Raw genomic sequence first — 19968 nt, forward strand, 5'->3', positions numbered from 1 at the left:
TTATTTGAAAGTTGCTAAGAGAGTAGATCTTAAAGTTTCTCACCATTAAAAAAAAAATTGAAACTATGTGTGGTGATAGATGCTAACTTAACTTATCATGGTGATCATTTTGCAATATATCTTAAATCATTATGTTGTACACCTAAAATTAAAACAATCTTATAGTTAACTATATCTCAATAAAATGTCTTGGATATATAACATTCAGAGAGTTATTGAACTGCTTTATCATCATCTGCCACATTTTTATCTCTCTGAATATACTAGGCTCTTTGACTGAAAGCACCAAAATATTCATTTCTGTATTAACCAAAGTCAAACATAATAAAGAATAAAAGTTTCTAAGTACTGTTGGTTGACCAACAGTACTGTTGGATGACCACCGAGTAAGATTAAGTCCCTCTAGTCTGTGTACTCACATCTGTGCGTGTATAGCACTTCTGCTATAATGGGGAAGGAGACAATGAAGGAAACCCTTGGCAAATAACATTTATAACTGAGTTAAGGATGAAGTACATAAATCAATACACATGATTCTTAGTGATAACTTCTGCTATAAATTTATCATATTAATGTTAGTGATAAAATAATAGTTGCTTCTTTTTGATGGGGATTATCATCCTCATTTTATAGGAAAAGAAACAGAAGCTTAAAGAGATTATGATGATTAAGGTTCCAAAGTCAATGGTAGGTTATATTTTATTTGTGTGATACTGGCCACACTAGTAGTTTTCACCAAATATTTTAGTGTTCCCCTGACACTGGGCAGACAGAAATAAGGCATTTCTCCACTCACTTGGAATTAGATGCATTCATGGATTGCTTAGGCAAAATAAATCTAAGTGTATCATTGCCAGGGAGAAGTCTTAAGAGCCAACAATCAATTCTCAAGCTCTTTGTTTGTCTCTGCCATAGCATCTGCCAATTTTTGAGTTGATGACTGTTCCATCTAACTGGGATCTGATCGAGGACAAAGTGAAATTAACCATTTGCTGACTCAGGTTTGAAAATAAAAATATCAGCAAGAAATCAGCTCCTATTTCATTAAGCCACTGAGATTTTGTGAATTTTTCAGTCATAACATAATTTGTCCCACCTCGACCAATACTTCATAGAAGTCCTAACTTCAATATTAAAGTTTGTTTGAATATAAGCCTTAATAAAACTGTTTTAGGGTTATTGGTGGGAGTTTTTTTGTCAAGTTTGAAAAGTTGGAAAAACGGATGTTTAAAAAATCACTGGAAATTTGTTGTCTTTAGGACACTAAAATAATGGAATTTAGACGTTCATAGATACTACTTTCTTTCACCATTGCAAATTTCATGTATTAAAAGATTTAAGACATATATGTACCCAGAGAAGCTACCAAGGCGAAATTCAGTCTGAAACAGTACAACAAATAGGAAACAGAGCCAGAAATGAGGCAAAAGAGATTATGCAGCCAACATACATACCAGAAATAAAATCTGGGTCAAAGCCAGGAACTGCTGAGTTAATCAATGTGAATCAGAAGAAACAGGGTCGGAAATGAGAGACATGTATTATCTAAAATAGAGTTGCAGATTCCAATTTCAGACCAAGTATCAGGGCAAAGTCAAGACATTTCACATAAGTAGTATTAAGTGAATAGGCCTAAAAATTTTTTATTAAAAAAAAGCTCTCTTCTGATATTAAACTACCTCATTTATCACCATCATGATCCTCATCATAACAATAACATATTGAGTCCTGAGCATTTACCTGCATTTTCACATTTAACCATCATCACAATCCTAGGACATGGGTGAGGAAATTGGGGGGTATACCACAGCACTAGAATTTGCCTCATTTTATAAGACATCAAATTACGTGCTCTCAGTCACTCCGGTAAATGACCCTGTGCCATTTATTATTTTTTCTTAAGCAAAGAAAGTAATTATCATTAAGTGGTTTGGCCTCCCAAAATACAGCCAGTCTAACACAGGGCATAGGCCACAATCAAAAGCAAATTGCATCATGACGAATTAGAAGAGGGCTAAATATGTGATATACATTTGCTTAACAATAAATTAAATACCCACAGGGGAAAAGGTCAAGTCTCTTTCCCTCTATTCTCTTTGTCCCATCTTGTATGGACAAGTACAAAACACATCTCAAAGACACATTAGATCATCATGCTAGAGAGTAGAGTTTCTCAAGAGAGTAAGGCTACTTAAATTGGAAAAGGGCTCTACCCGATTCCTATTACAATTGCTTCATGATTCTCTTCTTATCTCTTTCTCCTCCCATGCTTTTCATTAAGGAAGAGTAGGGAGGTTCCAGGTACCCGCAAAATGAATGCAGGAGGAATGCTGAAATCTGCCTCTATTTTAGGTAGAGCTTCAGTGAGGTTCACACATGATCCAGTCCAATCTACCATGATAAGAGACCAGAAAGAGATTTTGAGGCCAAAGCCTTAAGTTAGCAGCTTTGCCTCTATGCTTTGTCCTGTATATAAAAACCTTTGAGAGAGGATTGTGGCTGGTGGAGATATGAGGACCTAAATCCCAGATTCCAGCTTTCCCTATTTTTGGAAACATGGTTAATAACCCATTTATTAACATTGATCTTCATAAGAAACATAAATGAATTATTACTGTTTTGATCTTCCATCATTTATTGAGCCATTGCTGTGCGCTGTGTAATCTGCCTGAAAGAGAACATTTGCCTCCCTCTGAAGTATACTGTATTAAATGAGTTAATTCTTGTACATTGTTTAGATTAGGGCACTAAAAATCTAATATTTATTATGATGACATTTACTCATTAAATCCTACAACAATATTTTGAGGCGGATTCTACTTTTCCAGGTGACAAAGCTGAGGCACAAGTAGTTTATGTAACCTTCTAAAGGTCACACTACTAAAAGCAAAAAATGGGGCTTGGGCTCAACACTATCAAACATTAGTCTGCCTGCAAAGCCTGCGCTCTTTCCACTAAGCCATGCCGAATGCCCTTCTCCATGGAAGAAATTGTACACTAGATCCAAACATTAGACATAATTGGTCCTTATTGAAAATAACAAGTTCATCATAATTTTGCAACACTCCACAATGCCAGCTGCTATAAACAGTATAAAATTTATGAATATTTGGAAGTATCCCCACCATAATAACACAGTATTTTTCAAAAATAATTTGCATGCTATATAACACACTTTATATATAGCAAATAAAAAGCTAATCCTAAGTGACAATATGTGGGCAGATAATGAATCACTTGGAAATATTGTGTAGATTTTATATAGAAAATATTGTCATCCATGAAAAGACTTGGAGTATCTTAACCCTTTGCTATGCCATGAAACCACAGCAGGAAGCTCTGGCAAACTAATAATGTGATAAGCTCAATTCTCTACACGGCAGGAGTGAGAGCTCTCTATCTTATAACAACAGTTTGGATGACTTTATATAAAGAGTGGGAAAGAAAATTATACTCCTCTCCCACATATCAATGGAAATGTTTCCCATGGAGTGACTCAGCCTAAAACCCTAAACAGGATCATGGTTTCAGCGTGCTGTAGGCAGCCACAGCAGGCTTCACATTAGTTGCCTTCAGCATTTGTGGGGACAGCACAGAACTGAGGCTGCCAATAGAAACAGAAGTTTCTACCTTGTGGGAAGAATCTAGTCTTACAGCAGGAGGGGAGGGGGAAAGACACCGACTATGCTCCAAAATGTGGCACTTATCTATTGACCATCAACAATACATTCAAACAGCCAACAGAACACACTCACTCCCTTCCTATTAAAACAATAATTGTAAACAGGTCTATCACTTACAACTTGCCAGGCACTGCTATCATTCTTTGACATACAGTATTAACTTGTTCCATTTAATACTCACAACACTTGACATATTTATTGTTTTCTGCATTTTGTAAGTGTGAAAAATGGGACACAGAGATGTTAAGTAACTTTCCCCAAATGAGAAATCTAAAATATGGAGGCTCAGGATTTCAAGCTGTCTGATGTGCTAGCTGCCTAACTAGGAATTTGTGCCAATATCACTCTATTCTTCCCCAAATGATCACAAAACAAAATGAAAACCACAAAAACTCCAAGTTCAGAGAACATTTCTAGTTGAGGGTGTAATGGACTAAAATGTGACCCCACCAAATGCATACGTTGATATACTAGCCTCCAATAGAAGGTCTTTGGTAGGTAATTATAATGAGCTGAAGTCATGAGAGTGGGGCCCCAACTGGATTAGTGTCCTTATAAGAGTCCCTGGGAAAGTTACTGCTCCTCTTACTCTTTCCACCCTGTGAGGATACAAGGAGAAGTGGCAGTTTGCAACACAGAAAAGGGCCCTTATAGAACCTGACCATGTGAAACCCTGATCTTGGACTTCCAGCCTACAGAACTGTGAGAAATAAATAAACATCCGTTATTTAGAAGTCATCCACTCTGTGGTACTTTGTTATAGCAGCCCAAGTAAGACATAGGGTGTATTGTGGCAGGAGTGGAGAGAACCCAAAATCAGATAATTCAAGGAAATTATCTTTATGGTGTTATCTAAGTCTCACATTGAGTGATTTGGTTTTGCTGGGGTAGGGGTTCATGAATTCTTTCATCTTGACCAAGAGTTCTACAGTCCCACTCCATCCCCCAAAAGCATATGAAACACTTAGGTGAAATGTAGCACATATAATCTTAGTGTGCTGCAAATTTAATTTTAATAAAGCAACTTTTTTTTAATTTAATTTAATTCAATGCATATAAACAGCTTCTTACTGAAAGCTACAACATAAAGTCAAGAAAGTGGAACCAATATACCATTTTTAATAGACAATGGAGGAATGTCACTTTGTCAATATTGCACTACAACATGAAAAATCTGATCCTTAAATATTCATGACAAACTGATCACATGCACTAAATTGAATGGAAAATATACTACTTTTATAATCTTCAGAATAATGTTTGATTCCAGCTATATTTTGACAATGGCAATTTATTACACAAGGATACATTCTAATCATGATATTCTTTGCTTCCTAATTACACAGGAAACTACTTGGAGGATTAAGTCTAGCATTTTTCATATTGTCTCACTTATTTTAAAAAGAGTAGCAAGTCTAATGTAATCTGCACTATTTTTTAAACTCTCAGTTAATCAGTTAATTTGTGTCCTCATAAAATCAATTTAAAAATGTTCTTATACTCAGTTTGTCACTTCTTACTACCAATTTATTGAATGTTCATTAATCTTTGTCTCCATATGTCATAACTTTTACATTTATGACAATTTTTATTACCACTTGTTTTAGGTATTTCCACAAATAATTTACTAAATCAAGCATTTTTAGATATAATTAAATGAACACCATATTCCTTAGGCAATAAAATGAAAGTAGCAATGTATAACATATTTAATAGTTCAGTATTAAATTCTGTTTATCAATTCAAATGGAATGTTAATATCTGAGCAAAGTCATCATAAATGATAATTTAGCTATTATGGCAATAACTTACCTACTTTGTTTTAATGCTTCCATAAACAGTAACATATATTTTAATTATCCAGCTAAATTCAACATAAGCTAAACCAAAGTCCATTTTTTTTTTTTTACTTGGGGGAGGATTATGTCACCAAATTCTCCCATTCTTCAAGTCAAATCTTTGGAACTAAATTTTCAATTTCTCTCTCTCTCTATTTTATTATTTCCCAAGCTCTCTGTTAATTTTAATGTTATAATATCTGAATCTACACTTTCCTGGTCATCTTTCATCATCCACATTACTTAGTCTATTCCAATAGCCCACTGGCATGATGCTAGTCTCTTTCCATTACCTTATACCATCCTTGTATTTGCCAAGTTAAACTCCTTGCTCATGTTGTTCTGCCCTTAAAACCCTACAATTACGCCTCACTGCTTTACTCAAGTTTAGCGTTTATATTTTAATTCAACTCATTTTTACATCCTTAACTGTACTTGCACCCTAAATTTGTGGTATAGCTAAATATGACTCCTCTCCCTCAAATATATGCTGAATTTTCCTTTTTATCTATATTATTTTCTTCTCCACTTACCTTAAACCTACTTTTTAAGATTCATTTCAAATACTACTTCTTCCATGAAGATTTCCTTTTCCCCATCTCCGACTGCATACTAATGCCCTGCAGAACCCCAAATTATGTGGCACTTAAAATATTTTGCCTAGATACAGAGTCATTTATGCATTAGTTTCTAGCCTTCGTTAAGCATCCTTGAACATATCTGTTTATATCTGTGGTTCCTTCAGTGCCCAGCAGAATATTCTCCCTAAAGAAAATGCTCAGAAATATTTACTTAAGTATTGGATATAACACAACACCAGAGAGCATATAGAAGTTGGAAAACATAGGTAAATCATTTTTTAGTCAATTTCAAAATTATCGAGTATAAAAATGTAGATAAGAAGTCAGTCATTTTGGACTAAATGGGACAAGAGGATGAATTGTGCTCTCAGATGTTCAAACAGCTTTTGAATATGAGGAGCATATTTTCATGGCAGAAATTTCTGCCCCCCACCAGTGATCGCTGTTGTAATTTGTATTATTGACTAAGGACATGCACATGTTCTTATGGCTTCACATCTTTATTGCGAATACCCAGCAACAGCCTCACAACCTCACCCAGAACACTTCAGCTTTCAAATGAGGAAGACTCTAGAAAACCTGTGAAGTTGGCCTTTTCAAAAAATACACATTAAGTGTTTATTAATGTTCCTGACTTATCTGTACCCCATAAATGTGTTATTATTCACTATTATCATCATATCTATTACTGATTATTTCAAATTCTTCTTCTCTCTGCCTCTTCTTCATAGTCTTACTCCATCCATACCTTCCCTCCTGTATGCCACACCTCCTCTCTGCATAAGCATCCCAGCTGCTTCAATTTTTCCTCTTCCATTCTTGCGTGCTATCAGTCTTTCTTCTCTTTCTAAAGCTTCTTGCATTCTCTTCTTTCAGGCACCATGTTATTCCCCCACTCTCGCCAATCTTATTATTCTCTATGTGTTATTTTTCCTCTACTCATCATCTTCCCAACTTTTTGGTGCCTCTGATTTTTTAGTTACTTCCTTTTCTCTCGTTAACACCTTGACCCAGGTGTTATTCATATTTATAGTTGAAACCCATTTCATGAAACAGATATTTTCCTGAAAATCCATGTTAAAAACAAAATTCTTTATAGATAAAATCTTACTGTTTGTGTAAAGAAATTTAATACCTAAAAATAGCCTACTATAAATTGAATTGCCATGGCCTATCCTTTGTATAAATACACACATTTGAAAAAGTTGGCTTAAGGTCCTGATATCTTCTGACAACCTCTAATTCCAACTCCACAAGGTATCCATGACTCCCAAATGCCAGTCCTTTTTCTATGTTACACTAACAAACAGAAAACATAACAACAATAACAACAACAATAACAAACCCTCACTTTTCCCTCTTATTTCTGCTTGTCCTTCTTCTCAGTTGGATATCACCAATTTCCTTTCACCCAAATTGTCTTATATTTTGCTTTACTTCTGTTACACCTGGAATGTTCCCAGTTTTAGTTTTGCATCTAACATCCTAGTTCCTTTTTCATAGATTTTATATTTGATTTAAGTTTACCTTTTCCAAAAAAAAAAGTTTACCTTTTCTTTTTCTCATGCCAAAATGTCTCAAGTAGACCTACTTGCAAACACAAAAGACATAGCTATATCTATCCCGATGCTGAACAGGATCTGTAATCTGTCCTTACAAATAATTAGTATCTTGTTTCACACAAATGCCAAATCAAGTCATATTATCAATATAAATACTTACATTCAGCATATTTCTGAAGTTGGGAAAATTCTGAGGGGCTAAGGTGGGCCCACTTCTCCTGGTTTGTCATGGTGGTAGTGAGAAGTCTCTTACATACCAGGTGAGGAATTCTTTATTCAGGTGTTTGGCAGAATTCTATGCTTCAACGTTTCCACATGGCATGTTTCATTATAAAATATCTCAAGCTTTCAAAATATGCAATCTGGCAACATGAAACCACTGTGGATGTGAGTTTTTAGCTTCAATAATATATTAAAGACCTGCAGAAAAAGAAACAAAAAAATAAAAAGATCACCATTATTGCACAAAGAAAAAATTGACAAGTTATACAATGTTAAGAATTTTTAATTTCTAACAACATTTGTTCTTCCAACCCATGAGCATGGGACTTTTTTTTTTTCCATTTCTTTGTGTCTTCCTCAATTTCTTTCATGAGTGTTCTATACTTTTGTGAGTACAGATCCTTTGCCTCTTTAGTTAGGTTTATTCCTAAGTATCTTACGGTTTTGGGCGCAATTGTAAATGGGATCTACTCCTTAATTTCTCTTTCTTCTGTCTCATTGTTAGTGTAAAGAAATGCAACTGATTTCTATGCATTGATTTTATGTCCTGCCACTTTGCTGAATACCTATATGAGTTCTAGCAATTTTGGGGTGGAGTCTTCGGGTTTTCCACACAGAGTATCTTGTCATCTGCAAGAGTGAGAGTTTGTCTTCTTCTTTGCTGATTCGGATGTCTTTTATTTCTTTTTGTTGTCTGAATGCTGAGGTTAGGAATTCTAGTACTATGCTGAACAGCAGTGGTGATAGTGGACACCCTTGTCATGTTCCTGACCTTAAGGGAAAAGCTTTCAATTTTTTCCCCACTGAAAATGATATTTGCTGTAGGCTTTTAGTATATGGCTTTTATGATATTCAGGTATGTTCCCTCTATCCCTACACTGTGAAGAGTTTTAATCAAGAAAGGATGCTATACTTTGTCAAATGCTTTTTCTGCATCAATTGAGAGGATCATATGGTTCTTGTCTTTTCTTTTATTAATGTAGTGTATCACGTTGATTGATTTGTGGATGTTGAACCACACTTGAAGCCCAAGAATAAATCCCACTTGGTTGTGGTGAATAATCCTTTTAACGTACTGTTGGATCCTATTGGCTACTATCTTGGTGAGAATTTTTACATCCATGTTCATCAGGGATATTGGACTGTAATTCTCCTTTTTGGTGGGGTCTCTGGTTTTAGGATGAAGTAATGCTGGCCTCACAGAAAGAGTTTGGAAGTTTTCCTTCCATTTCAGAACAAATATTTTTAAAATGTCTGTGCAACCTACAACAATCTATATATTCAATACAATCCCTATCAAAATACCACCAAATTTTTTAACAGAGCTGGAACAAATAATCCTAAAATCTGTGTGGAACCAGGAAAGACCCCAAATGCCAAAGGAATGTTGAAAATGAAACCAAAGCTGGTGGGATCACAATTCTGGACTTCAAGCTCCATTACAAAGCTGTAATCATCAAGACAGTATGGTACTGGCACAAAAACAAACATGTAGATCAGTGGAACAGAATAGAGAGCCCAGAAATGGACCCTCAACTCTATGGTCAACTAATCTTCGACAAAACAGGAAAGAATATCCAATGGAAAAAAGACAGTCTTGTCAACAAATGGTGTGGGGAAAATTGGATAGCCACATGCAGAAGAATGAAACTGGACCATTTCCTTACACCATTTACAAAAATAGACTCAAAATGGATGAAAGACCTAAACATGATGCAGGAATCCATCAAAATCCTAGAGAAGAACACAGGCAGCAACCTTTTTGACCTCGGCTGCAGCAACTTCTTACTAGACATGTCTCCAAAGGCAAGGGAAACAAAGGCAAACATGAACTATTGGGACTTCCATCAAGATAAAAACTTTGCACAGCTAACAGTTGACAAAACCAAAACACCACAACAGATTGGGAGAAGATATTTGCAAATGTCTTATCAGATAAAGGGCTAGTATCCAAAATCTATAAAGAACTTATCAAACTCAACACCCAAAGAACAAATAATCCAGTCAAGAAATGGGCAGAAGACATGAGCAGACATTTTTCCAAAGAAGACATACAGATGACCAACAGACACATAAAAAAAATACTCAAAATCACTCAGCATCAGGGAAATGCAGATTAAAACCACAATGAGATACCACCTCATACAAGTCAGAATGGCTAAAATGAACAAGTCAGGAAACAAGAAATCTTGCCGAGGATGTGGAGAAAGGGGAGCCCTCCTACACTGTTGGTGGGAATGCAAGCTGGTGCAACCACTCTGGACAACAGTATGAAGGTTCTTCAAAAAGTTGAAAATAGACCTACCCTATGACCCAGCAATTGCACTACTAGGTATTTACCCCAAAGATACAATTGGAGTGATCCGAAGGGTCACCTGCACCCTGATGTTTATAGTAGCAATGTCCACATGTCCACAATTGCCAAACTATGGAAAGAGCCCAGATGTCCATCAAAAGAAGAATGGATAAAGAAGAATAGAAGATGTGGTGTATATGTGTGTGTGCGTGTATGTATGTACATGTATATGTATATATATAGATAGATAGATGATAGCTAGTTAGATAGATAGATAAAAAATGGAATACTATTCAGCCATCAAAAAAATGAGATCTTGCCATTTACAATGATATGGATGGAACTAGAGGGTATTATGCCAAGCAAAATAAGTCAATCAGAGAAAGATAATTATCATATGATCTCACTCATACATGGAATTTAAGAAACAAAACAGAGGATCATAGGGGAAGGGAGGGAAAAATAAAAGGAGACAAAACCAGAGAGGGAGACAAACTGTAAGAGACTCTTAATCATAGGAAACAAACTGAGGGTTGCTGGAGGGGAGAGGGGTGGAAGGATGGGGTAACTGGGTGATGGACATTAAGGAGGGCATGTGATATAATGAGCACTGGGTATTATATAAGACTGATGAATCTCTGAACTCTACCTTGGAAACAAATAATATACTATATGTTAATTAATTGAATTTAAATTAAAAAATGAATGAATGAATAAATAAAAAGAATTTTTATTTCTAAACATTGTATTTCAAAGTTATTTTATTTTGTGTAATACTCAATTTTTAATTCTTCATGCATTCTTTTTTTACATATATTTCCTAATGCCAGATCTCAGAAATAAATATTATTAAAATACAAAATGAAGAAATGTTATAAAGTCTATTTCACAAAGGTAGATTTTTCTTTGCTGTTTAATTTTATAAATTCCACATTTCAAGAGCAAACAAGGGTGTCATTTTTATCAGTCTGAACTTATCAATCCTGTAATATCGAAATAATTACTATGTAATAATCTGGACAATGATTTACTATGTAAATCATTAAAGGAGATTAAGTATGCTCTATAGCTCCCTGCACATAGATCGGCTAGCATACCAGATTTCCAACAACAATTTGGAATGACCTTCAGTAGTAGCACATATATTTGAAATCAGGCAAATCAATTCTGGGACTCATATAAATTAAGGATTTTTTCTAGCAATAAAATGAAGAGAATAATTTTAATTTTACAGTTTGTAAAAATCCCAATAAAATTTACCAAATTAAAGCAATTCCAAATGTCTGACAGACTTGCATAATGATAGTAGAAAAACCACTATGAATCATGCTTAAAAATAAATTCCGGGGTTGTCATGGACCTACACTCACTGCTACATCTTTAAAGGCAAACAAAATGAAAAACCATCTGGCCTCAACTTTTTATTAGAGACAGTAATCAATTGCTCAAAACCAGACTGGCATTGTGATCATTATAGAAAATGAAATATTTAGCAACAGTGACTTAAGTTTATGAAATTGTATGATTGGAAAGCTTATTTATGCAGATGTCATTATCTCAAGCCAAGTACCTATATTTGGCATTAGTGCATAACCTTTCTTCAGCACCTGTTTTTTGGTCTTCAACATCAACCCCAGGACCTCACTGTCACATACTGTCATCTTTGTCTTTAAAAAAGGTTCTTGTCGGTCTCATCTGTTCAGAGTCCCTGCACTTAGTTTTACAAGATGACAGTTTGCTATTTAATTGGAAAAATTAAAATACTGATGTGTTAACAGAGGCCAAATTGCTAGGTCTCTTTTTTCTCCCAGAGAATGCTCTTAAGTCACAACCAGGACTTTGTGGAAATAACTCAAACCAAAAGGAATGGGAACGTGTGATGGACATTTTTGTCTTCCACCCAGTGTCTTCCAGCTGATTTCATCCTTCTCATTGATTTCACCCTAATTCTTTGCTTCTCCCAGTTACATGTAGCTTTGATGAGACTATAAAACAAGGTGTCCTATTCTTTCCTATCCAAAGAGAAACAGATGATTCAGTAACATTTGGCACATGAGAGTGTCTCATGGGGCTTTAAATGTTGGATAGAGTTATTCAAGGATGGGATGAAAATAGTTGTACCTAAATGATTACAGCAATAATTGGATGGCTGTTGATGTCTGACTATCCAGCTATCTTGTCACTTCCAGAAGCAAATAACATTTTTTCAATTAAGAGTGAAGTGAGGCCAGATCAATTTCTGTTGCCTACAACCCCCAAATCTTAACTGATCATAATGGAAGTTCATTTCTTCATTCAAAAAATGTTTATTTATCCCCTCTGTGTGCCAGAAAACATTCTAGGCACTAGAAATACAACAAAGATCAAAATATACCAAAAAAAAGAAAATAATGCTAATTACAACAACTTATCAGCTTTACTGAGAGCTTACAGTATGCATGACATTCTCCTCACAGTATTTGTATATTAGATTATTCAATCTTCACAAAATAACTTTGTGAGAAGCCAATTGTCTCTGATTTCAAAAATAAAGAAACTGACACTGGATGATTAGAAGTTGGTAAAACATGACAGACACTGCTAGAAACCCAAACAATTTCCACTCTCCCTTGCTTCCTTGGTGACAGAACTCTAATCTTATTGAATGAAAATATATCCATCTATAAACATTCCTGGGCACTTGGGTGGCTCAGTCGGTTAAGCATCTGCCTTAGGCTCAGGTCATGATCTCAGGGTCCTGGGATCGAGCTCCACATCGGGCTCCTTGCTCATCAGGGAGTCTGCTTCTCCATCTCCTGCTCCCCCTGCTTGTGTGCATTCTCTCTGTGTTAAATAAATTTAAAAATCTTGTAAAAAAAAAAGAACTACATTCCTCAGATTATTTGCATAATGAAGTGATCAATGAGATGTAAATAGATGTTGGTTAAGGTATATAGAAAGGTTCTATTTGGCAAGTGCTATTTTAACCTTTTTTTCTCTTCCTGTAACTTCCTGCCTGGAATGTTAACATGTTGGCTACAAATGCAGCAGGTTTTTACACTTTACAGATAACTTTTAGAATGGAAGGCATGTGCTAAGAATAGCAGAATCCCATAAAGTCGACCAGGTAGGCAAACAGCTAACTGCAGAAAAATGTGGCCCACCACCTATTTTTGTGAATAAAGTTTTATTGGAACTAGCAAGTGGCAATTTTTTGAAGGGATTTCAATGTTAAATAAAGTTTGGGGAAGTATTCTGAAGGCAGACATAAACAATGGATGAACAACAAAAAAGATCAGAAACCTGATCATTTTGGAAAAATGTCAATATGGAAAAATTCCAATGTCTTCACTTTGTTTCTTTCTCTCACTTGTATTGTTGCAGTAGCTTCTTAACTGGCCCCCTGAGCTCCCTCCTTTCCTTAATGTGCCCTATTTCTTGAGTCCATGGGTAGTCATGAACTAAGGTGATTCCAGCGTCCTGTCTGATAAATTACCAATAAAAAGTTAATTAATACATGAGAATATTAATAAATTAATTAATTATAGTCTCCTACCTTGCTACTTGCTCTGAAATTTATTAAAATTTCTGAGTTAACTAAGAAAATCAAATTTAAAATTCAAATTTAAAATGACTGGTTAACTGACATCTTTCAGATCTCTACATGAATCCTATCTTCTCAGTAAAGTGGCACCTGGTCATTCAATTTAAAACTGCACATTCATACACACCATCCCTCCATCACACTTTTATTTGTTTTGAATATAATATCTTATCAAATATTTAACTTACTTATATTATTTAATATCTGTTTCCTCATGCTGCAAATTAGGGGTAGCATGAGTGGTTTTGAGCCTTGATAAGATTCCACAGAAAGGACAAAGCAAGTAAAAACACTTATTGCATTTTCCCTTGATTTTCATCCAGATGTATGTGCAGGAGCCTAGGGCATTCATCCCGATGTATGTGTAAACCACCCCATGATGGGCCATTTGGGCATAAAGATTACTCAGAGTTGAAGTCAATAGAGACTCTACAGGATCAAGAGAAATTTCTGCCATTCAGATTACTACATAGAAGAATCTGGACTGGGGCTCTTTCCTGTGATAAGGGTTATTAGCAGAGACAAATTTTGTCTGAGTGACCCACCTTTATGGCTGGGCAAACATCTCATTACCAAACATCTGCTCTTAATCTTATCACCCCATGAACTGCCTCCCTTTCCACTTAAATCCTGGAGTCCTACACCCTTCTCCTTAGTTCAGTATGACACATACACCTCATTTTGCCTCTCTTTGGAATTTCCCTATCTCTGTAGGTTCTCTGTATATATGTGGTTAAATTTAATTTTCTCCTGTTAATCTGTCTCATGTCAATTGGATTCTTAGTCCAACTAAAAGGACCTTGGAGGGAACAGAACATTCTTTCTCCCCAACATATGTATTAGATTCTATGTCATCATATCCTCTCCTGTGCTCTAAGACTAAGTCCCATGAGGGCAGGGACTATTGTCTGTTTGTTCACAGTTATTTTCCTACAGCTTAACAGAATGCTTGGCATATAGTAGCTAGTAAATAAATAATTCTAGTATGAATTCATTTCTATGCTTTTTTTGTAAAGAAAAACTTGGGTGGCTCAGTTGTTTAAGTGTCTGCCTTGGGTCAAGTCATAATCTTGGGGTCCTGGATTGAGCCCCTCATCAGGCTCCGTGCTCAGTAGGAATTCTGCTTCTCCCTCTCTCTCTCTCCCCCTCTCCACTGCTCTCTCTCTCTCACGAATAAATAAAATCTCAAAAAAAAAGAAAGAAAGAAAAAGAAAGAAAGAAAGAAAGAAAGAGAAAGAAAGAAAGAAAGGAAGGAAGGAAGGAAGGAAGGAAGGAAGGAAGGAAGGAAGGAAGGAAGGAAGGAAAACCTGGGTAGCAGAGGTAGAAAGAGGCCCTCAACTTGAGAAAGAGAAAATAGTGCATAAAAGAATTAGGAACAGCAGTCAGTACACGTTTCATTCTTCCTAGGGGCCATCGATTTTGTTCAACTCAATAGACATAAACAAAAAAAGTTGTAGTTAGAGGTACAAAACGTTTGCATTTAAGAAATAAAAAAGACTTAAGGGGCATCCACCTCTTGGCTTTGACTCAGGTCATGGTATCCGAATTGTGAGATTGAGCCCTTTGTCAAGCTCTGCACTCAGCAAGGAGTCTGCCTAAGATTCTCTCACTCTCCTTCTGCCCCTGACCCTGCTTCTTCTCTCTGTCTTTTTCTCTCTTTCAAATAAATCTTTTAAAAAGACTTTATTTTACATAGTTTTTGAGTATTTTTTGTTTTTTTGTTAAATATAACTAACTCCATATATTTTTTTAAATGATTTCATTTATTTATTTGCCAGAGAGAGAGCGCACAAGCAGGAGGAGCAGCAGGCAAAGGGAGAAGCAGGTTCCCTGCTGAGCAAGGAGCCTGACATGGGACTCGATCCCAGGACTCTGGAACCATGACCTGAGCCACAGGCAGACAATTTACTGACTGAACCATCCAGGCATCCCAACTAACTCCATAGAAATGAGCGATGCTTTCATTGATATGTTAGCCAATTATAATAACACATGAGCATCAAGACTATCTTTAAATTATTATATCTGACAAAAACATTACATAGCTTTCTTTTATTTAGTATATTCTTGTCAACACAAGTCCTAGGTCTTTGTATCAAAAGCAGCTTCTCTGAATTAATCTAATACAGCTTGCATTTTTATTAGAGGTATTTAAAGAGTAATGGTGGCCCTGAAGGACTCAAAGTAAATTCTCTTTGGTTCTTGGCTTTGGTTTATTCCAACACTAATACACTTTGAATAAAACTTCCTTATAATCCTTCTCCCAGTGGAAGCCTTTGGTTTTACAATCCTGTTAGTGCCAACTCCCATGATGTGATGTGACATATAGTCAAGTAAGAACAAATAAGGGTGGGATGTAAATGGAGTTTTCCTAATCAAATATTTTAAACTAGTTGAATATATCACAACTCTGTATAAAGAGAAAAGTTGCACATATAATATTAAATCAAGAGGCACACCAATCTTCATGCCTCAGAAGGAGATGGGGATAATGGCACCACTTCCTTATCATCTCTGCCTCTTTATAAATGTGTGGAAAGAGAATGACAATAGAGATTCCTTATGGTAAATTCAAAGATTTTCTGTTCCCAAGCAAGCGGTTTCTTCAGGTACATAAAATTAAAGCCAGGAAGGATCAACTTTGCTGGCTGCTGGAGAGCAATCTAATGCTGGCATTCTCATCTAGTCAACGGATGTGCCAATTTGGTTAGTTGTTGGCAGGAAATAACTATGTTGGAGGAATTGGAGAAGGCTCTTTGGCCTATTGTACCTGGACTGAAACAAATTCTCCACCATTAGGGAAGGAAATCAATCACCTATAAAAAAGTTACAGGCAGTATCTAGATGAATGAATCTGATGGACTGGATTATTTGTAAATCACATTAAGCATAGGTTTCTAAATAATTATTAAAAGTCAACACATCACGACTCCAGTCATTGAATAAAGTTAATACACATTAAGACATACTGAAAACTATATGTATACAAATTTAAGGTATTATGATGAGTGAAAATATTTACTGGGTCTGAAGGGTCATAAACCCTAAATTACTAGGTAACCAATGGAGAAATCATAGCAAAAAAAAAATATCAATCATAGAATTTCTGAAAGGAAAGTAGGATGAAACTAAATGAAATATTAATGCTATCATATAATTTATAATTATTTGTTCATGTATTCATGAAAAGAACAACATGCTAGGCTCTATGCCAAGTGGTGGGGATATAATTAAAAGCAAAACAGATATATCTGAATTCTTGGATCTTGTTTGGGGGAAAGATCTACACTAAACAAACCAAGTACACAAACAAATCATTCTGAACTATAATAAATTACATTTTTAGAACAGGTAATGGAATTCTGTGAGAGAGTACAACAGTGTCCTAATTTAGAGATTCAAAGAGCAACTCATAGACAAAGTTTTATTTAAACTCAATGATAAAAGTTGAGTAACAGTTAAAAACTTGAGTGAGAAGAAAAACATGAGCAGAAGCCTATACGTAAGAATTGAAAAAAAAATATTAGAACTTCCAAGAAAGCAGATGTGATTGGCACCTGGTGAGCAAGATGGAAAGGGACACAAGGTTAGATTGGAAAAACAGATAAGAACTACATCATGCAGATTCTTAGAGGCCATAATGAAGATTGATCATAACTGAATTATGAAGCCATTGACATATTCTGAGCAGGAGATAAACATGATCCACTTATATTTTAAGAAGTCCATTCTAATCAATGGATGGGAAGGTGGCGAGAATGGAAATGGAAAGGCCAATTAGGAGGCTGTTTCAGTATTGGATAGAGCTGGTGATGGCTTCCACTATGGAAATGGCAGTAAAGATAAAGTAAAAGGCCAAACTCAAGATATATTTTAGAAGCAGGATTTTATAATGAATGGGATACATTGTGTTTCGGATGAGGGGATCAAGAATGACTCTTATAGTTTTGGATTGAGCACAGCATACAGAAAAGGTGGAGTTTAAAGAATTACCATTTACCAGGATAGTATCAGGTGTGCAAAGAAGAAGCAAATCAGTATTTTGTGTGGGAATGTGTTAAATTTGAGAATGGTTATCAAAATTGACAGGACTAGTAGATAGTGAGATGGGACTAGTGCTAACAAAAAAGAGATAGAGGTCAGATTTTGCGAGTTGTCTGGTATAGGTAGTAGTTTTGAAGATACTGGCACACATACATTTGCCTGATGTAGCAGCCATAAAGCTGTGCCTGTAAGCTCTGACTTTAGAAAGAACCTGCATTCAGCTGCAAAGACTGTATGTAGTAGCTGACAGCCTCTACTCTTAGAGCTTTCAGAATACAGTCAACTTTTGAACCATGGTAACACTCTTCACAGGCAGAGGTCGAAGACTAAAGATGATGTACTAGGACCATGCTGTTTTTTCCCGATGGAGGATTCCTGTAACGATCTATATTTGCTTCAGAATGACCCATTGGACTGGATGAGATTTTGTAAGATCCGCTTTGTGACGTGAAACTATTCACAATGAACTCAGCATCCCCCACACCTCCTTTCTTTTCTCAGGTATCAAATCTGCATCATTTTTTGAAGGCTGTCTCTGTCCAATCCCACTTTTTCTCCCTTTATCTTTCACAGGAATAATTTCCTGGTAAACCTTTGTATCTCTAAGTCCATTTTAGTGTTTGTTTCCTTGTGAAGGATCCCATGTGTCAGAATTCCTAGTAGGAAACAGAGAGTACACTTAAAATGGGTAATTAGGAGTTTAATAAAAGGATTAGTGAGAAAGCATAGACAGGGATTAGGGAGTAATTAAAGGCTGGTCCAGTATACTGGTCTAGCAAAAGTTGGGAACTTATTGATCCTAAGCCTGAAGGCACTAGGGAATGTTGCAGCTAAGAAACCTCTTAGCTAAATATACATGGTCACCTGATAGAAGCCATGGTCTTAGGTGGCAGGGTTCACCCATTTTCAAAGGACTTAGCTGGGGAAGACGTGGGGGGAAAATGACTTCCCTAATCCTGTACTCTTCCAACTCTCTAATCTCTCCCAGTGCCTCACATTAATTAAACCCAATCATAAATCAGAGGGCAAAGACAACCACTGATGTCATCTGTATGAAATAGCCTCAAGAGGCCCTGTACAAAATGGAAGAGGATAAAGGGGGAGTCTGAAGGGGCAAATATGAAATATCAAGCACATGTGGGGAAAGAGTATGGTGTGAGAAAGAGGGCCCCGGACAAAGCTCCCAAGAGTTCCCATATTTAGAGATTAGAAGTAGAAAAAGACCCCCCAAAATAGAATATGATGTCAGAAAGACAATAAAAGAAGAAAAGAATCCTTCAAGAAAAGGGTAGAGGGCACTTATCAAAAGTTTCTGGGCAGTTAAATGAGATGAGGATTGAAAAATCCAATGGCGACATGACAGTCACTGGAGACCTTAGCAAAACAATTTCTCTGAGGCTAGGCAAGTCAAGTTGGAACAGGTTGCAGAGTAGAACTGAATTTGGGAGGGCTGTGAATACCATCAACTCTCAGAGAAGTGTGATTGTGAGGAGGAGTGGAAAACTAAAAGTAGCTATCCAAGAAGAATGTGGAATCAAGGAATTTTGCTTGCTTTGTTTGTTTGTTTGTTTTGTAATAATCACTGGAACAAATTTTAAAATTGAAGAGAAAGATTTATAGTGAGAATAGTTCAAGTTTAGGAGAGAGAAGAAGTGATCAGTATTTCAAAGTCCTTAAAAGGCTTTTAAAAGCCCTTGTTAGCAACAGAGATAAGTTCCAAAAACTATGTGAGGGCCAAAATTAATCTTAACAATGAGAACAGATGCAAGTAGTTTTGTAGATTTGGTACTTAGAAAATGGAAGATTTCTGGCTGATAACTTCTGTTTTCTCAATGATATATAAATCTTAGTCATTAGCAGATAGTTTAGTTAGGCAATGATGGGGGAAGGGAGAAATAAAAGGGGGAGGATAAGAAAAAAATAAATATAAATGTAGGGCACCTGGCTGGCTCAGTCAGTAGAGCACGCGACTTTTGATCTCAAGGTTTTAATTCCGAGCTCCACATTAGGTAGAAAGATTACTTAAAAAGAAAATCTTACAAGAAATAAGAATAAATAAATACAAATGTGGTAAAGCACACTAAAGGCATGTAGTAAGAACAGCAGACGGAGTTAAAAGCCAATGGGACATTGCTATTCATAAATTTGAACTAAAACAG

At 35.9% G+C, this 19968-nt stretch overlaps 1 protein-coding gene across 4 annotated transcripts in view; it reads right to left on the reverse strand.

Moving 5' to 3' along the window:
* Window positions 1-19968, reverse strand: part of DGKB (diacylglycerol kinase beta) — a 669924-nt gene that overhangs the window by 597925 nt on the left and 52031 nt on the right. For all 4 annotated transcript variants that reach the window (XM_034668563.1, XM_034668559.1, XM_034668553.1 and 1 more), the window contains exon 2: window positions 7825-8084. In XM_034668563.1, coding sequence (XP_034524454.1) covers window positions 7825-7894 — 70 coding nt within the window. In that variant the 5' untranslated portion in view covers window positions 7895-8084. The remainder of the gene's footprint in view (window positions 1-7824; window positions 8085-19968) is intronic.

Source organism: Ailuropoda melanoleuca, chromosome 1 (assembly GCF_002007445.2).
Source record: "Ailuropoda melanoleuca isolate Jingjing chromosome 1, ASM200744v2, whole genome shotgun sequence".
NCBI classification, from domain to species: Eukaryota; Metazoa; Chordata; class Mammalia; order Carnivora; family Ursidae; genus Ailuropoda; species Ailuropoda melanoleuca.